Genomic DNA, 27,938 nt, shown 5'->3' with positions numbered 1-27,938 from the left:
CCCGAGAATACTGGCCCAAAGAAGAAGCCCAATAACGGTTGATGATGGCGTAATGCCGTAAAAGACGTAAGACCCACTTGAGAAGATAAATTAAACGCTCAAACGGGAAAATAGTGGCCCAAAGCAGGAAGCCCAATAACAGAATTGACGCTGGAAGTCAATTCAACTTGTACAGTAAAAGACACAAGGAGGATGTAATAATTTTACAGGAAAATCAGTGGTCAGTGTAATGACGGTCATTTGCAAGCATGAAGAAGAAGTATTAGACCTGTAAATTATTTGACTGTAACATATTTAATTAGATTGGTGAGAAGAAGTACAAAAGGTATATAATTCTCTAACCACTAGGATGATAGCCTAATTGGTGAATTTCTCTGGGGTCAAATTGAATGGACTCTAAAGCTCCTGTGTTTGATTCTCACTGCGAGCAATACTCTTGTGGCTACGCATTGGATTTTGACCCACTTACCCTGTTGTCATGTGAGAAACTTCTGTGTGCGCAGGCCTGACGGCGCCGAGTTTAAGTTTATATCGAATCTCCAAAGAGTAAATTAGTATAATATTGTTCTTCGTAAAAAGAAGGAAGAAAAAAAAAAGTACATAATTCTCCTGAAAAAATTTTAACATCTTAGTTTGACAGAGAACACACATTAATACGGGCGAGGTAGTAGGTATTCATTCACGCGATGAGTTTTGACCCAACTTATTATGTCGTTAAATAAGAAATTTTCATAAGGTAAAAACTTCCGTGCGCACGAATATGAGGCCCGAGTTTAGATCTAGATCGATAAACAACATGCAACAGTTTAAATCGGGTTACCCTACAATCTTTCTTGCTACGATACTACAAAGTCGTCAATTAGAACAGACAGTCACTCTAATTGAATTGATCAACAGGATGAGTAGAGGTGTCATGGTCATTTATGGCGGCGTATAAAATCAAACCTAATAGTGAGACACCCAGAAGTTGCAGCACACAAAGTTGGTAATCAATTCAAGTTGGTCTCTCTCAATACTTTCCAGTCAATTAACAATCCATTTGGTTGTTGATTTCATTCTATTATAATATATTTATCCTGTTGTGCTCAATAGACCAGGAGAGCCATCTTTGAATGTTGAACCTTTTTCTTATCACGCATGAACATTGAGAGATTGACTGTATTTATTGGTCATTCCCTGAACCCTCTATATATATTCTCTTCATTTGGGTTCTGATAGACAACAACAATTAGTGGGTTTCCCTTTAAATCAAGCCCTCTCCATGGATCCTCAAGTTCTGGTACCTGCAGTGATCTTCATTGTGTCCTGTTACTTTCTTTACAGACGCATATCTGGTGCCAAAAAGCTTCCACCAGGGAGCTTAGGATGGCCGATAATCGGCGAAACAATTCCATTCCTATACAACAAACCAGAGAACTTTGTTGGAGAGAGAATGAAAAGGTACTCATCACAGGTGTTCAAGACCAGTATATTTGGTGAAAAAACTGCTGTGTTATGTGGACCAGCTGGTAACAAGTTTATGTTCACTAATGAGCAAAAACTTGTCAAGGTTTGGCACCCACACTCAATGCAGAGGCTCTTCTATTCCAACAAGCCTCAACAGGCTGCTCCTGAGCCTGCTCCAGCTCCACAAGAGGCTGCGGGGAAGCAAGGCGCGCTGCGTTCCACCGGTTTCCTCAAACCAGAAGCAGTGATGAGGTACTTGGACAAGATTGATATGCTCACCAAGCTTCACTTGAAGACACATTGGGAAGGAAAAGAACAAGTTGTGGTATATTCCATCACAAAAACTTATACCTTGGGCTTGGCTTGTCAATTGTTCATGGGAGTGAATGATCCGGACAGAGTAGCTAGACTCGTTGGAAAATTTGATGAACTGACAGATGGATTCCACACAATGGGATGGAACATTCCAGGGACAGCATTTTATAAAGCAAAAAAGGCAGCCGCGGCAATCCGAGAGGAGATTCAACAGGTAATCAAGGAGAAGACAGATGCCATGGCAAGTGGTGCTCAGATGCAAGATATACTTTCATACATGATTAGAGCAGGTCAGGAAGGCAAGTTCAAATCCCCAGCTGCTATTGCTGAGGCAATCATGGGATTGATTTCAGCTGGTTATAGCACAACAGCCACAGCACTTACATTTGCAATGAAATTCATCGGAGAAAGACCCGACGTATATCAGAAGATCCTCTCTGGTAATTTATCATTTATCAACTCAACATAATCTTGATGAATACAATTCTTGTTTTTCTCTGTCATGTGGAACTAAATTTGGATCCTTTTGTTGCAGAGCAAATGGAGATCAAATCATCTGAAGACTTTAAGGGAGTTCTTGATTGGGATCACCTGCAGAAGATGAAATACACATGGAATGTAGCAAGTGAGACCATGAGACTAATAGCACCTCTGCAAGGAATGTATAGAGAAGCCATAACTGACATAACATATGCTGGTTTCACTATTCCTAAAGGCTGGAAGGTAACTAACAACAACTAGAACTGTATCACATTCATCGTCAGTCAAAAAATTCATGTTGTGAAGTTCTCACTGTAAATTTTATGTCTCTGTGCAGCTTTATTGGACAGTTAGTTCAACAAACAAGAACCCTGAGTACTTCCCTAACCCAGAAAAGTTCGATCCTACGAGGTTTGAAGACGGAAATGTACCCTACACATTTGTTCCATTCGGAGGAGGACCAAGAATGTGCCCTGGGAAAGAGTATGCAAGAGTTGTGATTCTAACTTTCATTCACAATGTTGTGACAAAGTTCAAGTGGGATCTTGTGTTTCCAAATGAGAAAGTCATCGGTGACATGGTTCCTGCTCCAGAACTTGGCGTTCCAATTCGCCTTCACTCAAACTAGCCTGCTGTTGAAACTTCAAAGCCACCTTTGTCATTTAATTTTGTCTCCTCTCCAAATTTTTTTTTGTTTACTTCTTGTTTTTTTTTTTATTTTTTGGTATTATATGTAACAGATTTTCAGAAATAATAGTTTTTACACAGTTGTTTTTGTACTAATCTGGATTGATACTTAATCTAGATGTTGATTTCAACACGTCACGTAAGCACGTTGAAATGCCTAAAAGTTAAAAAAATCTGCCGTCATTAAATTGAAACAAATTTAAAATTTATGATTTCCAAGTTAAAATGTTTCAACATTTGATAACCTAGTTGAAACCTGAAAAATCTTTCATTAACCCAGGTTTACGCCAACTCGAAGTATATATATGATAAAATATTAGGAGACCCATCAAATTTCAAAACATACATAAGAATCTATGAACAATGAACCAGCCTACCGGACTTGACACATCAAACCCAAAAATGGTCAAGACTTCAAACTTGACTATGACTGATTTGCACAGTGATTACCTAGACCACTCGACTTGATACAAGGTTGACATCTCATTCATGAAGAAGACATGGCATATCCATAAATCATGACAAAATAGAAAATAAATAGAACCATGTATTATACTTCAATTAAATAACTTTTACAGATCAAAAAAACCACTGCCCTCAAGAGCTTAGTGGTTTCAGGTTTGTTTTATTTCGACTCTCATTCTAACATACCAAACATTCACAATCATCATTCTCACGTCCATTCCCATTACATGGCCAATTTAACCATTGTTGAAGTAGTAGCTTGAGAGACTTGCCGCTAAATATCCACTAAATAGTAATAGAATGCATGAATAAGTTTAACGACTATTTGCAATGGTGTGAATATCAATAACTACTTGCATTGATGTAAGTATGAATGTGCAACAAGAATAGATCTGGATCTAGAAGAAGAATTCAGCACATACAAAATCTGGAACACCTCCTCTGGCGTGGCTTAAGTTTCGTCACTATTTGTTATGCTAGAGTTGCCCTCTTGCCTTTCGCATCCCTCGACTGCAGGAGAAGGAAAATAAACAGCTCGTAAGTAGCAACATGCTAAAGAACAGACAAATTTGCTAGCAAAGGAAACATTAAAGAACAAAAGATTCGTGGGGGGTGGGGGATATGAAGAGACCTGTGTAGCAACTGATCTCTTTGAATCCAGGAACTGGTTGTAAATGCTATATAATCTCTGCTTCTCTGCTTCTGAAACTGATGGTCTAGCCTTGTAAGCAATAGATTTCAAAAGGGTGTCAGTTATGACTGGCATTTTCCCAGGTTCATTGTTATCCGCACTGTTCAGGAACTTGTGAACTGCAGCAAGCTGTCCATCCGAGAGAAGAGCTTGGAGGTCAGCACCACTAAATCCTTCTGTCATACTAGCTATCGCATCCAAATCGACATCTCCGGCCAATTGTATCTGGTAAAAAAAATATATTAACCAAAATTGGAGCTAGTTGCACTTTCTTTTTCTCATCAGTCAGTAGCACAGGAGAAGTCGTAATGTTTATCATCAGTGAATTGAGCCACACACACAAGATCCACTTCATGGTGTTTCCATTAGAAACGGTGGCCACAACTCACAACAATATTTCAGCAAACGGGAGAACTAATCAGTAGTAGTTCATTTGTGAAAGTGCTAAACAGTGTTCCACAGTACACTAAATCAATAAAAAGATACAAAGTATGCACAAACTTAGAATTTGGAAAATAAATGTAAAATATAAGAAGCGTGTGATGCAAGATATTATCCAAATCAATTAACTACAGTTGTCTTCACTTAACTAAGTCTGTGATTTATTGGTGTTTCGTGCATTAGCAAATTTTTATGCGATTGTCAAGCACATACACAGGAATGATACGGAACACATGAATAAACATATCTGCTGTGTAGCTAACCTTTCTAGAGAGAACTGTCAGGATGTCAAACCTCTCACGTGGAGATGGGAAATCACAGAAAAGAAGGCGATCGAGCCTACCAGGTCTCAGCAGAGCAGCATCAAGTAAATCAGGTCTACTGCTTAATCAAAATACCAAGTCCAACTCATGTCAAAAGATCCAATATGATATACCATGTGATATAGAAAAAATATTACCACATTAGGACAACATAAATTATAGAAGAATTTTATGACGTCATATGCTTTTCAAATATTAGAGATCTGGCTTCCCAAGAGTACAAGCCATCATGAGAAGACACGTCAAAACAATTTAGAAGAACTCATTAAACATTCTTCACCATGCCATACTTGGTTATTGATTCTTATCCATTTAAAAAACCACTTGGCATGACTACATAGCATTGACTAGTAGTTTCATTGATTTGATGTGGTATCAATCCTCAAAATTCCTGCATGAACAGGTGTTCTACTCTTATACATAGTAAATTCTTTCTAGTAGATCATCACTGTACATCTTTTTGGTTGTAAAAGTGTGTAATCATCAATGTCATTACCGTGGTATATCATAAAACAAAGAGACTACAACCTTACCTGCATGCATGTAATGTGCTAAGGCACTCTTCATTTTCTGTAAAATACTAACTAGTTACTACTCCATCACCTTCTCTAACATGACTGATACTAGAAAAAGGTGCTGGTTTTAGATATTTTAAGGAATAACAATCACAAAACAACAATTTCAAATGCAGACAAAGTTGTTTATCTCTTCATGATATAAAAAAACACTTATAATATGAAAATATTTCTTCAAATAATAGCATACTGCTTCAAATAAAAACTAACCTTGTTGCAGCAAACACAAATACACCAGTCAAAACTTCAACTCCATCAAGTTCGGTTAGGAACTAAAAAGAAAAGAAGAAGAAAGGTTATCCAACCTTGATATTAGGGCAACAGTAAGACATAAAGCAAACGAAGCTTACTTGATTAACAACCCGATCAGTTACCCCAGTATTGTCATGCCCTCGCTTTGGGGCTATAGAATCGAATTCATCAAAGAATAGAAGGCATGGTGCTGCATTAGCTGCTTTTGAGAATATATCTCGAACCTACAAGAATAAAAATTGGCATTAAGTGTAAAGCGCCACACTATGCATATCCACATACAATTAAATCTATCAAGAGCTTAACTAGAACAATGATTCAGATATGAAAGCCAATGATTTACTATAATTTTTTGGGATACACACACGCGCCTATAGATATGCATTTGGCTCCAGCAATGTATAACCTCCGATGAATTTGGTACCTATGACATTTTCATAGATTGCTCCCACGGAGTTGAAGAAATCCAATTCCAATCAATAGTATTTTGAAGGAAATTAATAGACCAAGACAATTATTCATTTCTTGTTTTCTCAAAAATGATACGAAACCTCCTTTTTTTTCCTTATTTATTTATGTTTCAGCGGGACCTACTTCAAAATGAATGTGGTTGACTAAGTTTGGCTTTGCTCAATTTTAGGGTAAATCAAATTGCACAATCTAAGGATGAGTCAAACTTATTCTAGGATTTATTTCCAGAATCAACCTTTTGTGAAATTTGGCTCCAAAACTTCTCTCAAACAAGTGAACTGCTGTCAGCTGGCCTGATACCCCCCAAAAAAAACTGTCAGAAGTAAGTATTTACATTTTTATTTCTCAAAATGCCAGGAAACATTAAGTGATCCCCGAGGCACATTGATGAATACAAATTCTAAGCTAAAAAGAAGTTTTATCACAAACTCTCAACCCAGTAAAACGAGAATAATTAAATTTCAGTACTTTTTGAAGCATCATAACTAAGATAAATAACACAAATCAAACACCACACAGCTCACTAGGCTCTCCAAATAACTCAGATATTCAAGAAACATCATCTCTAAAGAATGCAATGTGGAAGGAATGAAAAGTCAATAGCAACTTACAGCTTGTTCAGAAGCACCAATGTATTTGTTCAACAGCTCTGGGCCTTTCACTGATATAAATCGCAGTGAACAAGCGGCAGCAGCAGCACCAACAATGTGAGTCTTGCCACAACCAGGAGGACCATATAAAAGAACATTTGACCGCAATCTTAGAGGAGCTTGAGCAAAGATATTAGGAAACTTTGACGGCAATTCAATCATCTGACATCGATATGTGAGTTAACAACTGGAAAAATCTTCGGACCAAGTACAAGGAAAAATTAACATGTTATATAATGATAGACAGCATCAGTAGGAAGAAGGGGGCAGGGGAGGGAAGAAACCTACTAGAAACATATTTATAGTCCAGATACAAACCATCAATAAACTAATTAAGTAGCAGCATGGATCAGGAAATAAATAAATAGCAGCTCATAAATAGTATAATCACATTGAATTAAGATCTAAAGATATGAAAGATGTGCCACAATTTTCAGCTTCTTTCCCCTTAAAACATAAAGGATGACTGTAGAAAGATTAAAAAAATGTAATACCAGTATTATATTGTGAACTGGACACAAATTTACAATTAGCACAAACTAGATTCGAATACTAGTTCAAAAGTATTGTTGCTGACCAAGGAGGACGAGAAAACAAAACACACCTCCTTAATTGTATTCCGAATGTCATTCAGGCCACCAACATCATCCCATCCAGAGCGACCACCTTCAGAAGCAGTTTTGGTAATGTCACGCATAGCAACTGGAAGGAACTCATGCATTGCCCGAGTAAAATCATCCCTCACTAATGTGGGCCTCTCTTGCTTTTCAAAACCATGACGGAAAGGTAAAAATCTACCAACAGCAGAATGAACAGCTCTATCAACCAATATTTCCTGAAATATGAATTTTCTTCAGTATTTAAAACTCTAAGTTCCCATTTATAACTGGTAAGAAAAGCAATATTGGTATGAACTCTTTTTTTCCATGAAATATTCACATATCACAACAGATTCAAAGTTTTGAGATAAACGAACTCACTAGAATTTAAAACCTACAACCAAACTAATGGCCATCATAGTATATATAAAGATGATCATACAAACAAGAAATGCAAGAATGAAACTTTATTCCAATTCTAAGTCATCGTGAAGCTAATATAAATTTACCTATATTATGATAAGGTGAAGGGCTGATGATGAGTAAAAAAAAACTCCTCCTTCAAAAGGGAAAAAAGAGAACATATCCGTCTTACTAACACACCAAAGCCAGCAGATACTTGGTAATGCTTAGAATACAAGTGTTGGCAGTGATAATTTTATTCACAGTTCCAGACTACTTAAACAAAATCCGATTACAACATAGAATTCTATCAAGTAATCAAGGTGGTCAGGTTTCTAATCAAACAGCAACATTAAAACGGCATTGATACATCTTATGCATTTCAAGATTTCTTTTAAATAGCAATAATTAAGTTTTATGACACTGTGCTGAACAGGATATTTTAGTATCTGGGATATATCATCCCTGGAAGTTTTGCTTTGGGTATCCCAACTGAGAAAATAATTTGTTATCATGCACTCCTATCAACTCATTAACCAGCTCCCTACTTCAGACGATTTTAGCAATTGTTTCACAAAAATGACCTTCATGAAAAATAAAAAAATATATATAAAGAGGTTCATTGCTCATCCTATTGGACTTAGCTTCTTCCCATGTTCTCCACATGGTTCACAATATTACTCAGCACGCAATGTTGTCCCACCACGTCATCAGATTTTGCACTTAATCCAAGATTGAAAATTGTAAGAAAAGAATGTGCGAGTTCACAAACAAAAAATGGTGGGCCAAAGTGCCCCGGTATAGTCCTTATCCCATTTGATGGAGCGCAGAGTTAAAGGAGTCAAGCCAAAGGATGATCGAAACAATTAGAAATATAAGATGGACATCAACGTTTACATTGAAGAATAAGTTTTACGAATTAAACTACCTAATACTTTATTTGGAAAAGGCATTAATACTTCAAACAAGTACCAGATCATACGCATCATATCCATCACATTCGGAAGCTACATCCCGCAGGATGCCATCTGAACATTGTAACGAACGCCTTTGCACTTCGTGCTTTAATATAGCTGCACGTTCTGAGGCAGCAGGAGCAGGCAGTTGTACATGAAAGTCAAACCTTCCTGATGATAACCAAATACACAAATCCAGTATCAGAATAAAGAAGAGAAAATACAAATCCAGCTGCCAATCATTTCAGGTAAGAGTGATAGTACAGGAGGTGATTCAATTATATCCAAAAAGAGTAACAAACCTGAAGAGCATAGTGACTGTGGAATCTTCTCGAGGGACTGCACAGAAGCTATGAAGGCAATGGGACCGATTCCACATAAACTTTTTCTCTTTTCCTGTATAGTGAACCAATAAACCTACTAACCAGCTAAAAGATGGCAGTACAAAATTGTATCTGTAATCTCCCAATAAACTTACCTAAAAAAATAGGACATGAATACCTCATGAAAATAAATTTTCCTTTAAGAAAACTAGGAAATAGATTTTTATTTTCAAGGGGAAAAACAACACAGGAGCAAAGGATGTTGGGGGGGGAGGAAATACCGTTAAAAATCCACAGAACTGATCAGATTAAACTGTACTCCCGATAGTGAACATACACACAAGACCAACAGAAGACAAAAGTTTCATGCTACTATTTTAACTTGCAAGGAATATATAAGCACCTGCATGAGATAGTTATTACCGCATATTCATCCATAATATCCGTGAGAAATTCTGTAAGCACAGTGACCGAGGTAGAAGGCTGAGATCCTTCTGCATCAGAGGAGGATGAAAGAATGCTATCAAGGTTATCAAAGATGACAAGAGCAGGCGCATGATCCAAAGCTTCAGATATATGACTAGAAAGTGTCTGACGCACAGTGGAGGCTTTTTCTGAAGCCAGTTGAGAACAACCAACAAAAACTCTGCAGATACAGAAACAACTTAAAATTCGTACGAATTTCATTCGTATAATTCCTTGTAATTACAAACTAATTCAGGAGAAGTAACAACAGACCAACTTAGAAATGGTCAGCCTGTCATCTAAATGTTCTAGAGGAAAGAAATTGAAAATGAATTAAATCATACGTGTGTGCTAAGACGTCATCATGTTCTTCAAGGGATTTTGCTACTGCTCTTGCTAATACAGTCTTTCCAGAACCCTGACACAGAAATGTACCATTTTAGCAGTCAAACAAATATGCTGAATTATACATTATATGCACTGATTGTAACAAAGAAATGCTAACTGCCGTAACCAATCATGTCTACAGGGAAAAAGTTACAATGTTAATATTTAATCTCAACGTTCAGCTAATCTCTGGCTGTCCCATCCAAAGATGAAAAAAATTTGCAAGGAAATCAATAAAATTTGGTAACTGAAGTGGAGTGGATATGAAAATTCACTACATATGTCATCCTGCAAGCTTAATTGTGCATTTGAGCAAAACACACTAACACATAAACAAGAAGGTTTTTGTTCTGAAGGTGGAATACTGGAGACGTGTTCCCCATGTACAAAACTTTAGCAGTAGATGTAAGTGACATCTGAAAAAGAACACTTGTATTGCAGTCCCACACATACATTGGCAGATTTTCTAAAAAAAAATTTACAAGTACAGAACTACTGAACAAAGAAAAATTATAACACTTTCATAAATACAGATTTTGAGCAATAAACAAAAGCTATTGCCTAATGCATGATGCAATAATATAAAATTACAAAGTCAAAACGATGAATACAAAAATAAAGAAAGAGCATGAATCTTTTCACATATGCATTCCACTACGAATCTTTATGTACTGCTGAGATGAAATCTCCAAAACTATAGAGACAAACTCACAGGAGGTCCATATATCAAAACATGTCCAGGGAGTGGAAGGTTGTAAGTACTGAACCACATCCCAGATGAAGGAGATAACAGGACCATTATTCCTGCATAGAGGCAAAATAGTATGTCAAGGAACTTAAGTCATAGTCAGTAAAAATAGTAACATTGTTTAGATCATTTTAAAGAGATGCATGGATTTTTACTTTTCTTGTGTGTGTCTGCATCTGCATAAGCCATAGCAAGTCAAAATAATTTAACAATTCATGACAATGCACTAAATGTTTAAAGTGACAGAGCTGCCTCTGACACGTAGCATCAAGTTGCAAAATATTTTACAGAAAAAGTACCTACTATTAATCACATCAGAGGGAGAAGTCCCCATCCAGTTCAAGGAGGATATATTTGAACCAAAGCTTTTGGCAGGTTTTCTATCTTTGACAGTATAGAGGGAGATAGGCTCACCAAATTTCAACTTTTCAGCCAACAAATCTAGACCTTGTAACTTATCATTGTTTCTTCCAAACGTAAACTTGTAACCAACAACTTGTCCACCAGGCTGTAAATCCTCAGGAAAAGTCATAACAAACAAAAGTTCAACTGGCTCTTCGCTGGTCTTGTTTCTGTTTATCAAACTGTTAGAATCAGATGACACTTGTACTTTCGCAGAACTGCCAAAGTCACATCCCCTCACTTCAAATTGAATCAAAGTTTCATTTCCCACAATTAATGAATCAGAAAATCCTGGATATGAGCTAATAGCATCAAGCTGTGCAAGAAACCAAGCATGTAGAAGATGCTGTAAGCCTTTCCTGTTCTCCTGCTGGAATTCTGTCTCGTCATTCTTTTCACAAGGAGAATCATAAGCAAGAGCAGCCAAGACCTTGTCATGGACAGACCAATTTACAACATCCATCCTATGTTGTTGAATAATGCTTCCAGACTTACGGTTTTCAAGAATTTCTAAACCACTCTTCTCAAGAGCCTTGCTATCCCCAGACAACTTAAAGTGGCAAGGACAAAGTGAAAGCAAAGTGACATCCTTCTTTAAATGGATGTTGCAATCCTTTAAGAAAACCCCTGCAGGCATGTGCATGTTCTCAACTTAAAACCCATCTTTATAAATGGACTAGGATGACAAATTCTATGAACTACAACCAATCATATGAACGTAATAACTTCTCCATAAATGGTCATATGAAAGCAATTTAAATGGACTAGGATGACAAATTCTATGAACTACAACCAATCATCTATGGACATAATAAGTAATAACTTCTCCATAAATGGTCATATGAAAGCAATTTAAATCATCTAGATTCACATAACCACAAAGCAAAAAAAGTTGAGAAAGGAATTCAGAGCAAGATTAATTCATTAGATGCCTAGAAGAATTAACATACATGAGTGGAGGCCTGCTCTCAAGTAAAGACGAAGAGGTTGAGCTATCATTACATGTCCTTTAGCCACTGAATCTGAAACTAATATGCGAACAATTACTTGACGAGATTCCTTATTGCCAGTTAAAGGTTCATTGTCAGCTTCCTTTGGAGTTGAATTGCCTTTTGTTCTCGAGACATCATTGTAGTTATTCTTTATGCTCTCTTTTGAAGATAATCTTGGCACTATAGAAACCAACTGAAGAGAATCCAAAGAATATTTTTTAGCTGTTTCTGGATGAACATATACAACAGTCGTGAGCACAACACCCAGTTCAACACCTTTGACATCACTTTTGTGAATGAATCTTCTGTCTGAATCTTGAACACGCAATAGTGCCTTTGAGGTTTGATGTTTTTCATTAGAATATTGAACCAAAGAATCTTCACATTTGTTCACCTTTTCCATCCGTCTCTTTGGGGCAACTGCAAATTCACTTCCTGGCCCAAGTTGCACTGAGAACCAAAGTAACAAATCAGTTTCACTAAGAGATAAAAGTGTCATCTTTTTGTGAATTACAACCCATATGCACAATAATATTCATATAAGTTTTGCAAAGTAGAATTTCCGACACATTATATAGAACTGACTCTATATGATGCAAGTTCTGTAGATGCTAAGCTTTGAGGAAAAATAGCATATTGCTGCATTAAATAGAATTAAAAGCAACAAAAGGGAGCCAAACAACTCATTCACCAGTGCATCAACCACAGAAATCTTTTCCACAATAACTAGCATTCTAAGGGTACATCATCATCATCAAAGCCTTAATTCCAACTATTTGGGGTCAGCTAAATTAATCCATAATAAAAGTTGTTCAAAGTCCGACACTTGGATTCTCTTGCTCCATTTAGCCTAGTATAAACCAAACTTTTCACCATTCCGATTTCATTAATATCCTTCTTCATTAGTTACAACTTACATCCATGTCTTTTTCAGCCTTCCTCTTCTCTTCTTCACATCTCCCAAACGAATGCTGTTTATTTTCATACCAGAGTGCTCACACCCAAGCCATCTCTACCTTAGACGAATAACCACGAACAGTCACGGTCTCCTTTGGGAGTGATGACTACAATTGATCTTCAATTTTATAAGGCTAGCTTCTCATTCTAAGAGTAACAACATTTCTAATCATAAATAATTGAAATTGCAACCACCATATGCCTTCAACATAGACAAAAGCATAACTCATGGTTATAAGAGACGATAATAATGATAATATATATGCATGATCCTTATGCCTCATTAGTGGAAAAAAACACTGAATTGACAATGTTGGTTAATTCTGGATGGAAAATAGTAAAAGCTCTCCAAAGAACTACCATGAACATTATTAAAGCTCAGCTGAACTAGTATCAAATAATAATAGCATAAATAAGAAGTAACTGAAAAAATCTTACCCACCGCGTTCTTGGGAAAGGTCGAAACCACAAGGAATGTAGCAATAGTGCTGCCATGCAACCACAAAGGAAATCTCATTCCTTCATGAACAACGCGAACCTATTTCATTAAAAGATGGTTCAAGTTATAAACAAAAATTGAAAGTCAGACATTGATTCTTGCACATGAATAGGAAAACTCCTTTGGAATCACCAGAAAGCACAACAGAAAATAAATATGGAAAAGGGATACATACATACAAACGTACACATACTATCTAAATATCATGTCAGTGGCCTTTCAAATCACAATGAGGACCATCAAAGTCTATAATAAACCTACGCACTTAATACATTTCATTATTGTTCTGATGAATACAAAATTAATAATTTTGAGTATCAAGTTGATTATTCAGTTTAAATGACATGTTTTTCAAATCAAACCCCTCCCCTTTCTCTCTCCCTATTTCTCTCGAGTACAAGGCTCCCACAATGGGCTGGATCGAGTACAAGTAAGATGTACGCAGATCTTACCCCCACATAATATGTAGAGGGTCTATTTACAGGAATTGAACGTGTGACCTCTAGATTGCACCATGTTACTTTACCACTAGGCCACATGTTTGCCTGCATGTCTCTTCTTCCCCTATTCTTTAATATTTCACTCAAAAAGCCAAACCTGGATGTGTCCTTTCTTAATTCCCTAAAGCTTCATATAATCATTTGTCAACTCTAAATCAACGCTCACTAGCAAACCTCTTTTTGAGAAACTTTTACGACAAAATTTCTTCTGGCCCTTTCCCATCATAACTCATGTTAAACTGAGAATTAGCAGCTGTCGCTATTAAATAGCTATAAGTAATGGTACAGTAAATTGAGATAACAGGATTCCAAGTGTGCTTGTTGTATGTCCTTGTCATAAGTAGATGTAGATGTGAAAATACCTAAGGAACCACCAAGTCCCACCATCCTTTCACTATTAATTATAGAAACTCATGCCAAAAGAAGTCAGCAAACTATAGACCCCCTCCTCCATAATTCCTCCCAGATCATCAAGAAGGCTACTCTGCAATGTAGAGGATTAAAAAAAAAGAGAAGGGATGGTGCATTACATACTCTCAGACACAGATGGTATCCTCATTACAGACTCCTTCAGGAATTTATCTAAGAATATAGAGCATACTGTAGTCGATACACTTCCATCTAAAATAAGCACATAATTCATTACATTAAAGATATCCAGTCATAGTGATCTAAGAAATAAAATAAGGAAACAATCACACTTGCTCGATATTAGTTGAGTACCTGCTTCAATATAGCTGCCTCAGCATGCTCGGCATTTAGCTCCAAAACTTCCCAATCATCTTCACTATGGGGTTCTATGGTGACTAGAGTCGCTTTCGAAACATTAGAAATAGCTCGCACTTGAACAGTCATATGATCTGGCAAGGAAATGCATTCCGCAAACTGTCGAGCAACCTGCATGCCAGTCAGCAAACAGGCAGATGATCTCCCACAATGCATCAGGCATAACAAAGCCTTACTAGGCAAATGGTTATGGAGATTTGCCACCAGTAGGAATCAATTATGGAGGAGAATCATCGCTTGTAAGTATAGCCTTGAGCATAGTGGTTGGTGTACTAAGCAGAGTAGAGACCCTCATGGATGCAGCTTGTGGAAATTCATTAGAAAGGGTTGGGAGGTCTGGCTTGCTTTGACTTATTATCAAGCTGGTAAAGGAAACTCTATAAGCTTCTGGAATGACGTCTGGATTGGAGACACTTCTTTAAAGGATTTGTTCCCGAATCTTCACTGTCTAGCTACACAAAAGGGGGCCTCCATCTTACAGTTGCTTCAAACTCATGATAGAGATACTTCTTGGAACATCACCTTTACTCGTGAGGCCCAAGATTGGGAAGTGGAAATGTTTACTAGGTTCTGGCAGTTGGTTTATGGTGCAAAAACCTATCCCACCAAAGAAGACAAAATCTGCTGGAAGTTGGAAAACAGTAAGTTGTTCACGGTGAGTTCCTTTTATAAAGAGCTTCTAAAGAACCACATGCACCTTGGTAACAATCGTTTCCCATGGCTCTGGTTATGGAAGTCTAAGGCTCCTCCTAGAGTTATCTTCTTTAGCTGGGAGGTTGTTTGGCAGAGAATCTTAACTCAAGACAAACTGCAAAGGAGGGGCTTCTCTCTTGTGAATAGATGCTATTTGTGTAAAGCAGATTCGGAGTCTATTAATCACCTGTTCCTACGATGCCACTGGTCCAGAAAGGTCTGGGAAAATGTTTGGAAGATGTTGGGGCTATGGTGGGTCTCTCACAATACTGTAGAAAAAGAGCTACTTGCGTGGGCTTCTATTGGAAAAGACAAGCACCAAAAGAATTTCTTTCAACTCATTCCTATGTCAGTTATGTGGCTGATTTGGAAAGAAAGGAACAACAGAATCTTCGAAAATAAGGAATCCTCCCTAGACTTGTTTATTGTAAATTGGTTTGCTTGTCTAAAATTCTGGAGTCTGTCTTTCCCTAGAAATGTTTTTGATCTTATTAACTACTCATCCTTGTTGTAGTTGTGGGTTGCACCCCTTTGGTGTTTGAATAAATTTTTCTATTCAAAAAAAAAAACAATGCATCAGGCAAATCCATCAACACAAAACATTCATGTTGTAAAGATTGTCCTAATGCATAGGTTACTGATTTAATCCAAAGGTCGGCGTGATTGATGATAAGGCAATGGTGGGGAAAAAAGTCAGGATGCTTAAGGATAATGTACCAATGCTCAAAATGCTTCTTTCATGGAATGCATACAGTCATTTGATATCTAAATATAAATGCCAATGGTCATGGGTTATTTTCTTTCAAACAATTTGTAAAACACAATATCTTATTCCCCATTATTCTATCAAACAGGAAAATTTCCATGCTAGGTCTCTGGGAAGCACCAAGATATTGACATAATATTGATTACTTCCAGAGCTTTTATCAGAGCTCTGGGCTAATCAATTTTAAGAAATTCTTATCACAAAACTACTGAACGACAACATTCCTACTCCAATCAAAAGGGTTATCCGACACCCATAACTATGTAATTCTAAACCCAAAAGTCACATATCTGATTCCTACTAAGCAGCCATTCATCTTGATTTCAATACCAATTTTGATTCTGAGGCTATGACATAAACGCCAGAACAGGAAATCTACAACGGAGAGAAGTATGATTTCTTTGAGTGGAATTGAGTAATGACTTTGCGTACCTCAATCGCGGACGAAGAGGACGTTGCACCGGACCAAGCCATGACCCACTTGCCATCATTAGATAGACTACGGAGCTCAAGACATAGTACCTGAGGAAGCGACCCAGAGCGCGTGGACTCTAGGGTTTGGATGAGTTGAAGAGGGAGAGATACATAGCAGTTCTCTACGCCCCCAACATGGCTCACGTCGAACTTCATAGCCAGAGAGACTGACTGAACGAGACGGGTAAAAGCTTGCGCGTTCCCTAGTGAAAGAAGAGACGGTCGGTGGTAGTTTAAATTTTGGCCGACTGTAAGAGTGACGGAATACGGAAAGAGGATAAGCCCCAATTGACTCTGTAATTGCCTCTCCCGAGGCCGAGGTTCTTGATCGCCTGCGTCAGCAAGTTATCGGCTTTGTTTCGGATTTTAGGGGGCTGCTGTAAAATTATTACAGCAGCCCCGCTGTAACATCATTTTGGCATTGAAAATATTTTTATTTTTATTTTGAAAAATTATATATGTGTAGTATTCGGAGTAACGATTCTAACGACATATTTTTTGTTCGAAACAAAAATCAAATTTAACATGAAAAATGCATAACAATTCTAAACCGTTGAATATAAACTCAAAACATTTGATGTTTCGATCGCGATGAATTTGATTTTTGTTTCAAACAAAAAATATATCATTGGATTCGTTAGACGGAATACTACACATGTATAATTTTTAAAAAATAAATAAAATTTTTTTATTACCTCAAATGTGCTACAGCGGGAACTACGGCAGCCCCCAAGCACCCTTTTGTTTCGGGTCGCTCGTCAATTTCTTGAATCCACGAGACTCAATTCTCTTTACTTTTTTTTTTTTGAAAGGCCACAGGCCACACACGCGCTAAGCCATGCCCATCAGTGCACCACAGCGGATGGAAAACTACCCAAATCCCAAACCCCCCGATGAGAATAGAACCCACGACCTTGAACCCTGGATCTCAAGGTTCTGGACAGACAACCTGATCAACCAGGCTATCTCCCATTCTCAGTCAATTCTCTTTACTGCTTGACTGTTTGTTAGTTGTTACTCTAGGGCTGACGCGTGATATGCAACAACTGGAGAACCAAGTTTTCATTTCTCACAACATCAACCATCTAAAATAGGAAATTTCCCAAATCCCAGATATAACAAAATGACCGTTAAAGTCATTAGGTACGTCGGTCATGTCAAAAGAGATTAGCAAAATATTGAAAAAAGTTTCAACTACAAGGCACAAAATGAGTGTTCATGACATTTCATATGTCAAAGTTTACACAAAACCTCCATATTCTCAAAGATGATTGGCTCCTGAGGTGCTGAAGTAGTTCTGTGAATGTTTTTGGTTCTCTATTTTTGTGTTTCCTGGATGGCTTCTTCCACTAGAATCCTGCCTAGAGCTCTTGGACGTCTTAGATAGTCCCTGCCACTCCCTGGTTATTTGGCCTGCAATGGAGGCTTCGGTGGAGCGTTGATGCTGGTATACTTAACGCACTCCTGCCACGCTTCAACTTTTTGTCGCTGATGGAGCTCTGATGTGAATGATACCAAGCCTTGGTACTAAGGCCTGAATTAGCTTCCTGGGGTTGATCTAAACCACCCATTCTTTCCCTTCGCTCATCGTTAAGCTTGCTCTGTTTTTAGACAATATATATGTTGAAACAAAAACCAAGCAAGCACAGGGTTGCTAACAACTCTGTTCATAGACATTGTAATCAACACAAAAACTATATTGATGCATTAATAAGAGAGTGCAACTATTGTTTAACAAGCAGTGTACAATATCCATATTCCGGTAAACTATCCGCATTTATTTCATTTCACCCAAGAATGGATTGAACCCAAAACAGTCGGCTATAAGTCGTAAAGATCCCCACAATTGTATGAAGCTTTGAGTTGATTCTCCTTGCACAGACCAAATAACATTTTCTGGTAATATTCAACCTAGGCACAATATAAACCACCCCAAAAGAATCAACATTAAAAGCAGTAAATAACCAGCTTAAAAAGAGCAAAAGGCTAACTGTGATTGAATTGAACCCCTCTGCCCCATGTTAAATTCCCCAACGAAAAAATTGGCCGACTCAGGTGAAATTAAACCTTTATCTAGCACGTTTGACTCAAGCTGCTGGACTTGTTAAGTAGACGTGGTTGCGCACCATGTGCAAGGTTGAGAACCTGTGACTTTGACACCATGCTAACCATAGACGGTGTTTCATAGCTTGTTGTTGTGTTTGTATTTGAGTCCGTCTGACCCCTAGTTGTGGCTCGCTGCCTGGAGTGTGAGCTCAACCCTGAAAGTGCATATGCACGCCCTGTTTGCTCATACAATTGGACACTTGTCATCCTTTCTTGAATTTCTCGTAGCTCAGCTTCAAGCCAATTGCAGAGAGCATCCCCTGCTTGGGCTGATGCTGAAGTTGATAGGGCTGATCTCTGCTCTGCCAGCATAGCCTGAGCACCATTTAAATCTCTCAATTCAGCCATTGCTTGTGCATTTGCAATAGCTTCCGCCACCAAGAGACGATTTTTCTGCCGATCAACCTCCAAGCATACTACCTTGTCCATAGGAGATAAAAACGCAGGTCGCAATATATGAACTCTCTCACCTTCCACCTGTACCGTCTCCATGGACACACAACTTTTGTGTGAACAACACAAATCCAGCAAAGACAAGGGTTTTGACCTTTGCTCGCCTTCAACATCAGAAGATACAGGAATAGAAGGTATAGATCCAAGGTTAACTCCAGGTGCTACAGACTTGATTGTGATTCTGAGGTCTTGAGCCACAACACTGAGCAAGCCACCAATGCATCTTGCAAAAGCATCTTGTAATATGTCAATGGACTCAATAAAAGAAAATGTGCCACCCGATGCATCGGCTATAGCATGCATTGTGGTGGAATCATGTTGAGAACCAAAACCAAAAGTGTGAACTGGGATTATTGGTTGTTGGGGCTCATCTCTGGATGCTGCGTTGCTGCAACAAATGGAAGCAAGCAATAGTTTCACATAATCCAATTTCTGACTTGGATTTGAAGAATCCGGATTATGCTCACTGTTGCATTGGTTTTTGGAACTAAGGGAGTATGTGTCCTTCCCATCAGACAAGAGGGTAATGCTTGCAACTGGATTGCGTTCACGCCTTTCTTCCAGAACCCGAATCCCTTTCTTGAGTCCTTCAACAATATTAGTACCCCCACAGCAAAAAAGACAATTTACTGCATTAATGGCATCTTCACGGCCAGAGTCATACATTCTTCGGAGGGGCACAATTCTTTTAGCTGTTGAAGAGAATGTCACAAGTGAAAGTCGATCTGAAGGGCCCAAATTTTGTATAATGAAGTGGACTGCCTGCCTGAGAAGTGAAAGCTTGCTACTCATGCTGCCACTAAGGTCCAGCACCAAGACAAGGTCAACGGGTGCACGATTGAGGCACTGAGCATCATTGTGAAGTGGTGGTGCCGTAACACGCACAAGAACAGCAAACTTAGATACAAAATCTGAAGTAGAAACAGCTTCATATTCTGGAAAGGCCTTAAGAGTAATAGACCGAGAGTTGCAGCTTGAGTCAGGGGCTGCAGTGATAGTTGGGAGTGCTTCATCATCTGAGAAGATATCAGGCTCTAGGTGGGGTGGATTTGATGGTAATGGGTCATGACAGGATCCAAAAGCATAGACATCTACAGGAGAGCCATTATAGGGAGACACTCTAGCCCGCCCAAAGTTATTTTGTCGCAGGTCGGGCACATTAGAAGTGGCTTGAAACGGGATCTCTTTCCATTCAGCTCGACAAATGGGACACCGGAGATTTCCATGTACAATGTTCTCCATGATGCAATTGAAGTGGTATGTGTGGGAACACTCAGCGGTGAAAATAGCTTCGCCATGTCCTGATCTAAGGGTCCTCAAGCATATAACACATGTTTTCTGTAACCACAAGAGATTTGCAGAAAATTTAATGCTGTAACAACCTTCAAAAAACTGATTTTCTAAATAGTTTATGCAAACATAACAAAACTTCTTAAAAAGCACTAGATAGCTCAACAGACTAGAGAAGAGAAATCAAGTCAATTCCTTAAATATAGAATTGTGTCATCAGATTATTAAAAGGAGAAGAAAAAAAGAAAAAAAAAAAGTAGGCAGCGGACAGCCATCCAAACAAGCAAATTTAATTGACATAATAGACTCCAAAACAATGTAACTGGTGAGCAAAGCAAGCAACAATGAGTCTCATACCATTCGGAAGCAGCAGCAAGCTGTACAGCAAAAATATGGTTTTATTGCAATTCATACTACAGCCAGTAAGATTGGATTAATCAATTTAATCGGAGACCCTTTCTCCGTTGCTTGTGAACTCGTGATTCACAATATCGAACAATAGTAATGCCAATAATACAGATCACATGTCTGACAAGGAAGTATATGTTACTAGTTACAACTAAGAACTTTATATTCAAGCATTACAATTTGAAGCAAAAAAACAACTTCAAATGATCTTTACGTCAAAACATATGATCTCTCAAAATCAAAGTTTGATTTTGGGAAAAACCAGCCGCATAGTGAATGGCAAAAAGAAATGCTAATTTAATTAAGTCGCTCTATTTTTTTGTAATCGGGGTTGGCTGAAGGCTTACGGCTTCTATAGCTGTATATATACCACACTGATCTAAACGTTGACAACTTCTAGAAATGAAAAAGATGACAATAAGTAGGGTCCCGTAATGAATATGATTCTTCAACAAACAATAAATTTTATGAAAGAACTGACCCAAAACCTATAATGCATGTTCTCTAAACCAAATATGGAAAACGTGTTAGATCTACAGTTCAGCAAATTAACCCAAAATTGATATCTTTTCCACAAAGTCCAACCCAACCACCCTAGAGCACTTCCAATGAGCATGGTTTGTTGACTCATGGATCCTAGATTTTAACAATTTATTGGGCCATGGACACACTTTGCTCTACAACAATACACTTTTCTTGACTCAAATATGTTGGACCAAGCATGGGGTTTGGGTGCATGGATTGCCCCGTGTTGGCTTGCTTTTCATGATACTTTACCCATGCCAACGACTTTTCCTCCAAAAAAATGGGAACAAATGGAGCTATCATTGTAGAGAAAAGTTTTCCATTCCTTGTCACATCACACATGCACAATTTTCAAGGCATTTTGTTGGCCCAAGAGCAAATGCACCGTTGGAGGTGCTCTAAACAATATAAAAAGATGGGGAAGCACTATCCCAACCCCCCTCTTTCAACCCTCCTACCTTCTCTAGACTACTTTAATGACTTTTTCCAATCTCATCCGTTGAATGACTTTTCAATGGTTTGAAATTGTAAAAAAACATCACATTTTGCTTAGTGGTCCTTGCATCGTAAAACTCGCCAGCCCCTTTTTTTGACCGTTCATGTATTCAATCCACCACTCTCTCATGGACTCCAACTCAATATATATTCTCTGTATAGGACAGAGAATATATTCTCTGACTATACATGTGTACATATATGGCTATAAATTGAGAAGAGTTTGCAGAGCATTTAAAGAAGCTGCAAGAGATAGCAGTAGTGTGTGAGAAAAAAACGAGAGAGAGTCTTAAAGTAGTCTGTTGTTGAGATAAAAAAAGAGTGAACCTATTGTGGATATGGATTACTTTAGTGATATTTTCGACTACCACTTGTCAAGTTGTTCAAGTGAACAGGTAAATACATATACTGATGTAAATTATATTGTTGTTTTTTTGTAAATACTCAGTGTAAATTATATTGTTTGTAGGGTGATTTTATCTCAGTCGAAATAAAGCAAGAAGACGAACATGCGGACGAGATGGTTAATAATATCGAAGTTAACGATAGATGTGAATTTCAAACTGACCAAGTGTTCAAATCGCGACAATCGATGATCGAGTGGGTTCAACAAACTGGACACAAATTGGGATATATCATCATCATTTATAGATCAGATATTGGTGGGTTCGGCATTTGAGCATTGGATGACAATGCCAGATATGGGTCTATTGATTGCTTCTGCATACAATGTGATATTGCATGTTCTTCATCATGCAGAGAGTTGGACATATCTACCACTACGTACAGCTCCTCCATCACCCTATCTACGCGTTGCCATTGCTATAGGGCACGTAAATGGTAATCACTACGTCAAAGTTGGTTTGACAAGGAATTATCCAATGCCTCCCATCACACCCGAATGGGTTCACTGTAGACATACTTGTGCAGCTGCATGGGCGACTCCGTATGCGGAACGATTAGATGCGTACATGCACTCATATGGATTCATCAAATCTTCATCTGAAGCTTTTATTCATGTACTTGAATAAATTATTATCTATGTCTTACAAAATTATGATAATTAAAAAAAGCAAACAAATAATCTTAATCAAAACATTTAAATTAATAAATGTATATATATATTCTCTGTCCTATATGTGTGTATGTATATATCTATATATATATATATATGTATGTATATGAGATGAGACATGATGAAAAGACATGACATGACAAGACAAATAGTGACAACCTAGGGGGAGGGGTTTAAAATAGGGGGGTTTGTTTATCAATTTCCAAAAAGATGCTTACAATCATAGCATAAAGCAGCAATGTAAAAGAATACTGTTTTCAAGTCAAAGCACTATTAAGCAAAAACAACAAAAGGCATCTTTTTTTGATCTTTTTCCCCGCAACTCGAACAATCATGCCTAAAATTGTCTGATGTCAAACTGTAACGGCAGAAAGAAAAAAAAGCATAAAACTTTTCCATGAACATGTATGGTAAACAATTCCGGCTCCGTGGTGGACGAGTGCGGACAGGTAGTATTTTGGGAAGCGAGTAAAGAACTGGCGGGTGTGAAAAATTCGCGGGAGTGCAATCACGCAACTCTCGCGGTGAAAATCAATCAAACGCCGACAGTAAAAATAAATATCTTCCGCGAGAAAAAAAAAATCCCAAATTAGTAAGCAAAAACGCACAAAAAGCCAGATTACAAAAAATAATGAAGGAAACCGACCTTAGAGGGCAGGTGGCTGAAGCTGCGGGAGAGGCGAGATGTGAAGGAGGAAGTGGAAGCCGATGAACGTGCGCGGCGCAACACGGATGAACCGACGTTATCGTCGGGTTCGGCGGTGTCTTGAGCGCGATTGGGATCAGCTTTGGAGGTGGACCAGAATGAGAGAAATTTCTTCAATTTACGCAGCATAGCAGCCATTGATGGAGTTACAAATGACTCGATCGGCCGATGGAGAGCATCTTTGTAGACCTTTGAAGGGAAATAATTCACAGAAGGAGAGAAGAAGAGGAGGAGGGAGAACACTGCGATCCTTCTATTTTGGTAAATGTTATACGACATTGCTATTTAAACCCCTTATTTTTACTATACATACTTCCTATTGAAAAGACAATTGTCTTCGAAATTGTATTAACTGTAAAGAAAGCACACCAGGGTGTTGGTGATCAATTATATTCTACTAGAACCTACATGTCATGCCGTCATCTTGTTCGAAACGAATATATATATATATATATATATATATATTTCAAAAAGAAATATGAACGGTAGAGACTAAGTGTGACTTTGCTTTGATCATGCCCCTGCTCCCCTTGCTCTTGTTCGTTCTAGTGACAAATATCTCCCAATCCCTTTGGATGAAGAGATCCTCTATGGTTAAACTTTGTCATCATAAGAGTTAATAATTTTATCCATTATCTTGTCAATTTAACTTTTTACATGTTAAAATTACCTGCAACACTGTTTGTTTGCCAAACTGATCCAATAAACATTTTTTCTTCCAAATTTAATGACATTGTCATGGTTTTTCAGGTGATTTCTGTTACCATTTTTATCTTGTTGTGTAGTCCTTTAAAACTTCTCTAAATGATTCAGGGTTCTCTGGCCAAAATTTAAGCTTTCTTCGATCTTATTACAACGAGAGAGGTCATATACTAAGAGTTCAGGTTAGTCTAGCCAACCAACCATGATGTTATGTGTCAATTTTCCTTTATTTTTTGGTCAAAACTACAATAAATTAAAGACGTAAACACTAGAAAACAGGAAAAGCCATGGATTATAAAAATAAAAAATAGATTGAAGAGAGAACATAAAAAATGTTAACTCTATTTATATGTATATAACTTACTCATTTTCTTGTCTCCAGCTGAATGAAATCTAGATTTTCTACTGGCTGATGAATAGATTGAAAACCAAGTACAAATGTTGATGCCTCTTCTCTACATCTTGCTATGTGATTCGATATGTACACTAACAATGGCTTTTGCCTATGTGGCTTTAGAAACTGGATATGTCCCATACCTTTCAAAGCAGCCCAATGCATCGAGTATTATCTAACTCAGAGAGGGAGAGAATTTTGCTATTTACTTTCTAACTTGAAGCCTCTAGAAAAACTTCACTAGTTTCATTTCCGTAAAGTCAATTATGGGGTGAAGAACTAAGATTATCAAGTGGTTTTAGTGATAAGGTAAATATATCAATTTTTATTTTTTTAATAATTATTTTGATTAATAGCATATGTATTATTGTCAGGATGATATTGATATAAATGAAATAAAAAAAGAAGAAGAACATGATCTTGTAAACAAAGGTCAAGAAGACATTGAAGTGAATGTTATAAATGAATTTTTCACTGATATATGGTATGCTAAAAACTTGAAAAATATATCTGAGTGATCTATTTTGTTGTACATGGTTGGAGAACTTCCAGTAGTGCTTAGATACACATATATATTGATAGCATATTGTTGCTGACAAATTTCTTTCCATAATTTGTTGGTGAAGGAAAATAGTTTGTTTTGAGGCTTCGGTGCTTATGAAGATGACGACATTCATAATCAAAGATTGAAATATCATGCACTGAATGGTGAACCAAAATTTCGGGCTCATGGATTCTTCTGGAGCTAACGAATATATACGGCAGAGCACACCCACGGAGCAGAGATGGGGTATGTGAAAGATGTTTCACAGAAGAAACAAATAAAATGCAGTAGTTCGAGCTCAAGTGAAACTCTGAACTAGTGAACATGTACTTTTCTAACGCGTTGTGGAAGTAGGATTGGCTAGTTCATGACTAAGTTAATAGAACTTACAATCCATCAAGAAAATTGAAAGAAACATTTACTCTTGTAAAGTAAAATACGTTTATATACTGTACGAATATGAGATTCAAGCAAAACCAGAATGAACTATATATCCCCATCAGTTCTAAATTAGCGGTTTCGATAGAATCATATCAACAGAGAGCAATTTGAACTCTTAGAAACTGTTTCTTCCTTCCTCGTTCAAATCTGAGAGTAGCTGAAATGGATTCTTCCAAACCACTAGTTTTGCAGGGAAGGCAAAACAAACGGCAACAAGCTAGCAAATGAGCTTTAGAGTGCTTTCTGCTGGCGATAAAGATCCGTCCGCTACCAAAGCTAGATTCGGTCTTCACCAGCTAGGCATAGCTCCCCTAAACCAAAAAGGAAAATAAAATAAAACAGCAGCAGCAGCAGCAGCATACATGAAATGTTAAAACCACGAAAAAACCTCACATTCTCACTGAGAAACAGAATTACCTACTGTACAGTATCTATCCCAGCAAAGAAGTATGCAAATCAGCAACCAAGTTAAATAAGATATTATGACACAGGAATACAGTCACAGGACAACAGTCCTCTCAGCCCTCTGATTTTGAATGCTTCACAAGCCAATCAATATTGGTAGAGTTCTTGCATGAGATCATAAAGCAGCAAACTTCTCTGTCAGTAATTGACTTGAGTCCATAGCAAAGCACAAGATATTTTCGGTAAGGAAGACAAAATACTGCTCAAACCAGGTTCAATTCGAATCGACTGTCAGGAAAAAAAAAAGAAAGTGAAATTGATTAAGGAAGTCTTGATTCATAGTTAAACGGATCTTACATTGCCTCAGTCAAAGCCTCTTTAGACAGAGCTCCTGGCTTGTCGATCTTGTGACCTAGCACTAACAAGGGAATACCACTCAGCGAAGGTTTGCTCAGCAAATCATGAAGCTCACTCTTTGAGATACTCAAGTTTTCGTGATCAGCAGCTTCAACCACATAGCTGCATCAAAGTTTTAACAACTTGATAAGTCATCACAAGAATGAAATACAAGTTAAACAAAACATTTGCAAATTTTACTACGGAGCTCAAGACATAGTACCTGAGGAAGCGACCCAGAGCGCGTGGACTCTAGGGTTTCGATGAGTTGAAGAGGGAGAGATACATAGCAGTTCTCCATGCCCCCAACCAACTCCATAGCCAGAGAGACTGACTGAACGAGACGGTTAAAAGCTTGCGCGTTCCCCAGTGAAAGAAGAGACGGTCGGTGGTACTTTAAATTTTGGGCGACTGTAAGAGTGACGGAATACGGAAAGAGGATAAGCCCCAATTGACTCTGTAATTGCCTCTCCCGAGGCCGAGGTTCTTGACCGCCTGCGTAACCAAGTTATCGGCTTTTGTTTCGCGTCGTTCTCTTCTTAATTTCTTGAATCCACGAGACTGACCCTGTCATTGCAGTCAATTCTCTTGACTGCTCGACTGTTTGTTGGTTGTTACTCGAGGGCTGACGCGTGATATACAACAACTGGAGAACCAAATTTTCATTTCTCACAATATCAACCATCTAAAATAGGAAATTTCCCAAATCCCAGATATCACAAAATGACCGTTAAAGTCATTAGGTACGTCGGTCATGTCAAAAGAGATTAACAAAATATTGAAAAAAGTTTCAACTACAACGCACAAAATGAGTGTTCATGACATTTCATATGTCAAAATTTACACAAAACCTCCATATTCTCAAAGATGATTGGCTCCTGAGGTGCTGAAGTAGTTCTGTGAATGTTTTTGGTTCTCTATTTTTGTGTTTCCTGGATGGCTTCTTCCACTAGAATCCTGCCTAGAGCTCTTGGACGTCTTGGATAGTCCCTGCCACTCCCTGGTTATTTGGCCTGCAATGGAGGCTTCGGTGGAGCATTGATGCTGGTATACTTGACGCACTCCTGCCACGCTTCAACTTTTTGTAGCTGATGGAGCTCTGATGTGAATGATACCAAGCCTTGGTACTAAGGCCTGAATTAGCTTCTTGGGGTTGATCTAAGCCACCCATTCTTTCCCTTCGCTCATCGTCAAGCTTGCGCTGTTTTTAGACAATATATATGTTGAAACAAAAACCAAGCAAGCACAGGGTT

The 27,938-nt window shown here is 38.0% G+C and overlaps 3 protein-coding genes across 5 annotated transcripts; 1 reads left to right on the top strand and 2 right to left on the bottom strand.

Moving 5' to 3' along the window:
- Positions 1-1,164: 1,164 nt before the first annotated feature.
- Positions 1,165-3,024, top strand: LOC120014774 (beta-amyrin 28-monooxygenase-like). Its single transcript, XM_038866833.1, has 3 exons — positions 1,165-2,201; positions 2,297-2,484; positions 2,579-3,024. The coding sequence occupies exons 1-3, from the start codon at positions 1,262-1,264 to the stop codon at positions 2,867-2,869; spliced, it is 1,419 nt and encodes a 472-aa protein (XP_038722761.1). The 5' UTR covers positions 1,165-1,261; the 3' UTR covers positions 2,870-3,024.
- On the bottom strand, positions 2,109-17,084 carry LOC120014773 (peroxisome biogenesis protein 1). Of its 3 annotated transcripts, none has more exons than XM_038866831.1 (18): positions 16,704-17,084; positions 14,750-14,923; positions 13,466-13,565; positions 12,029-12,520; positions 10,980-11,705; positions 10,641-10,732; positions 9,886-9,959; positions 9,500-9,722; positions 9,056-9,149; positions 8,770-8,924; positions 7,401-7,631; positions 6,758-6,958; positions 5,774-5,899; positions 5,634-5,695; positions 4,789-4,906; positions 4,025-4,309; positions 3,816-3,903; positions 2,109-2,352 (listed from the first exon to the last, which is right to left on the bottom strand). In XM_038866831.1, the coding sequence occupies exons 1-17, from the start codon at positions 16,899-16,901 to the stop codon at positions 3,865-3,867; spliced, it is 3,390 nt and encodes a 1,129-aa protein (XP_038722759.1). In that variant the 5' UTR covers positions 16,902-17,084; the 3' UTR covers positions 2,109-2,352; positions 3,816-3,864. The 3 variants fall into 3 exon arrangements, with proteins under 3 accessions (XP_038722759.1, XP_038722758.1, XP_038722760.1); XM_038866830.1 differs by lacking the exon at positions 16,704-17,084 and adding an exon at positions 14,561-14,647 and having other exon boundaries at positions 14,750-14,884; XM_038866832.1 differs by lacking the exon at positions 16,704-17,084 and adding an exon at positions 14,561-14,647 and having other exon boundaries at positions 13,470-13,565; positions 14,750-14,884.
- Positions 17,085-18,506: 1,422 nt separating this feature from the next.
- LOC120015130 (E3 ubiquitin-protein ligase WAV3-like) lies at positions 18,507-24,250 on the bottom strand. Its single transcript, XM_038867354.1, has 2 exons — positions 23,744-24,250; positions 18,507-20,642 (listed from the first exon to the last, which is right to left on the bottom strand). Exons 1-2 carry the CDS (start codon positions 24,080-24,082, stop codon positions 18,819-18,821), a joined length of 2,163 nt encoding a protein of 720 aa, XP_038723282.1. The 5' UTR covers positions 24,083-24,250; the 3' UTR covers positions 18,507-18,818.
- Between the last annotated feature and the right edge of the window lie 3,688 nt (positions 24,251-27,938).

Source organism: Tripterygium wilfordii, chromosome 14 (genome assembly GCF_013401445.1).
Source record: "Tripterygium wilfordii isolate XIE 37 chromosome 14, ASM1340144v1, whole genome shotgun sequence".
Classification (NCBI taxonomy): Eukaryota; Viridiplantae; Streptophyta; class Magnoliopsida; order Celastrales; family Celastraceae; genus Tripterygium; species Tripterygium wilfordii.
The sequence above is the reverse complement of the archived record's forward strand: the minus strand, read 5'-3'. Positions and strand labels throughout refer to the sequence as shown.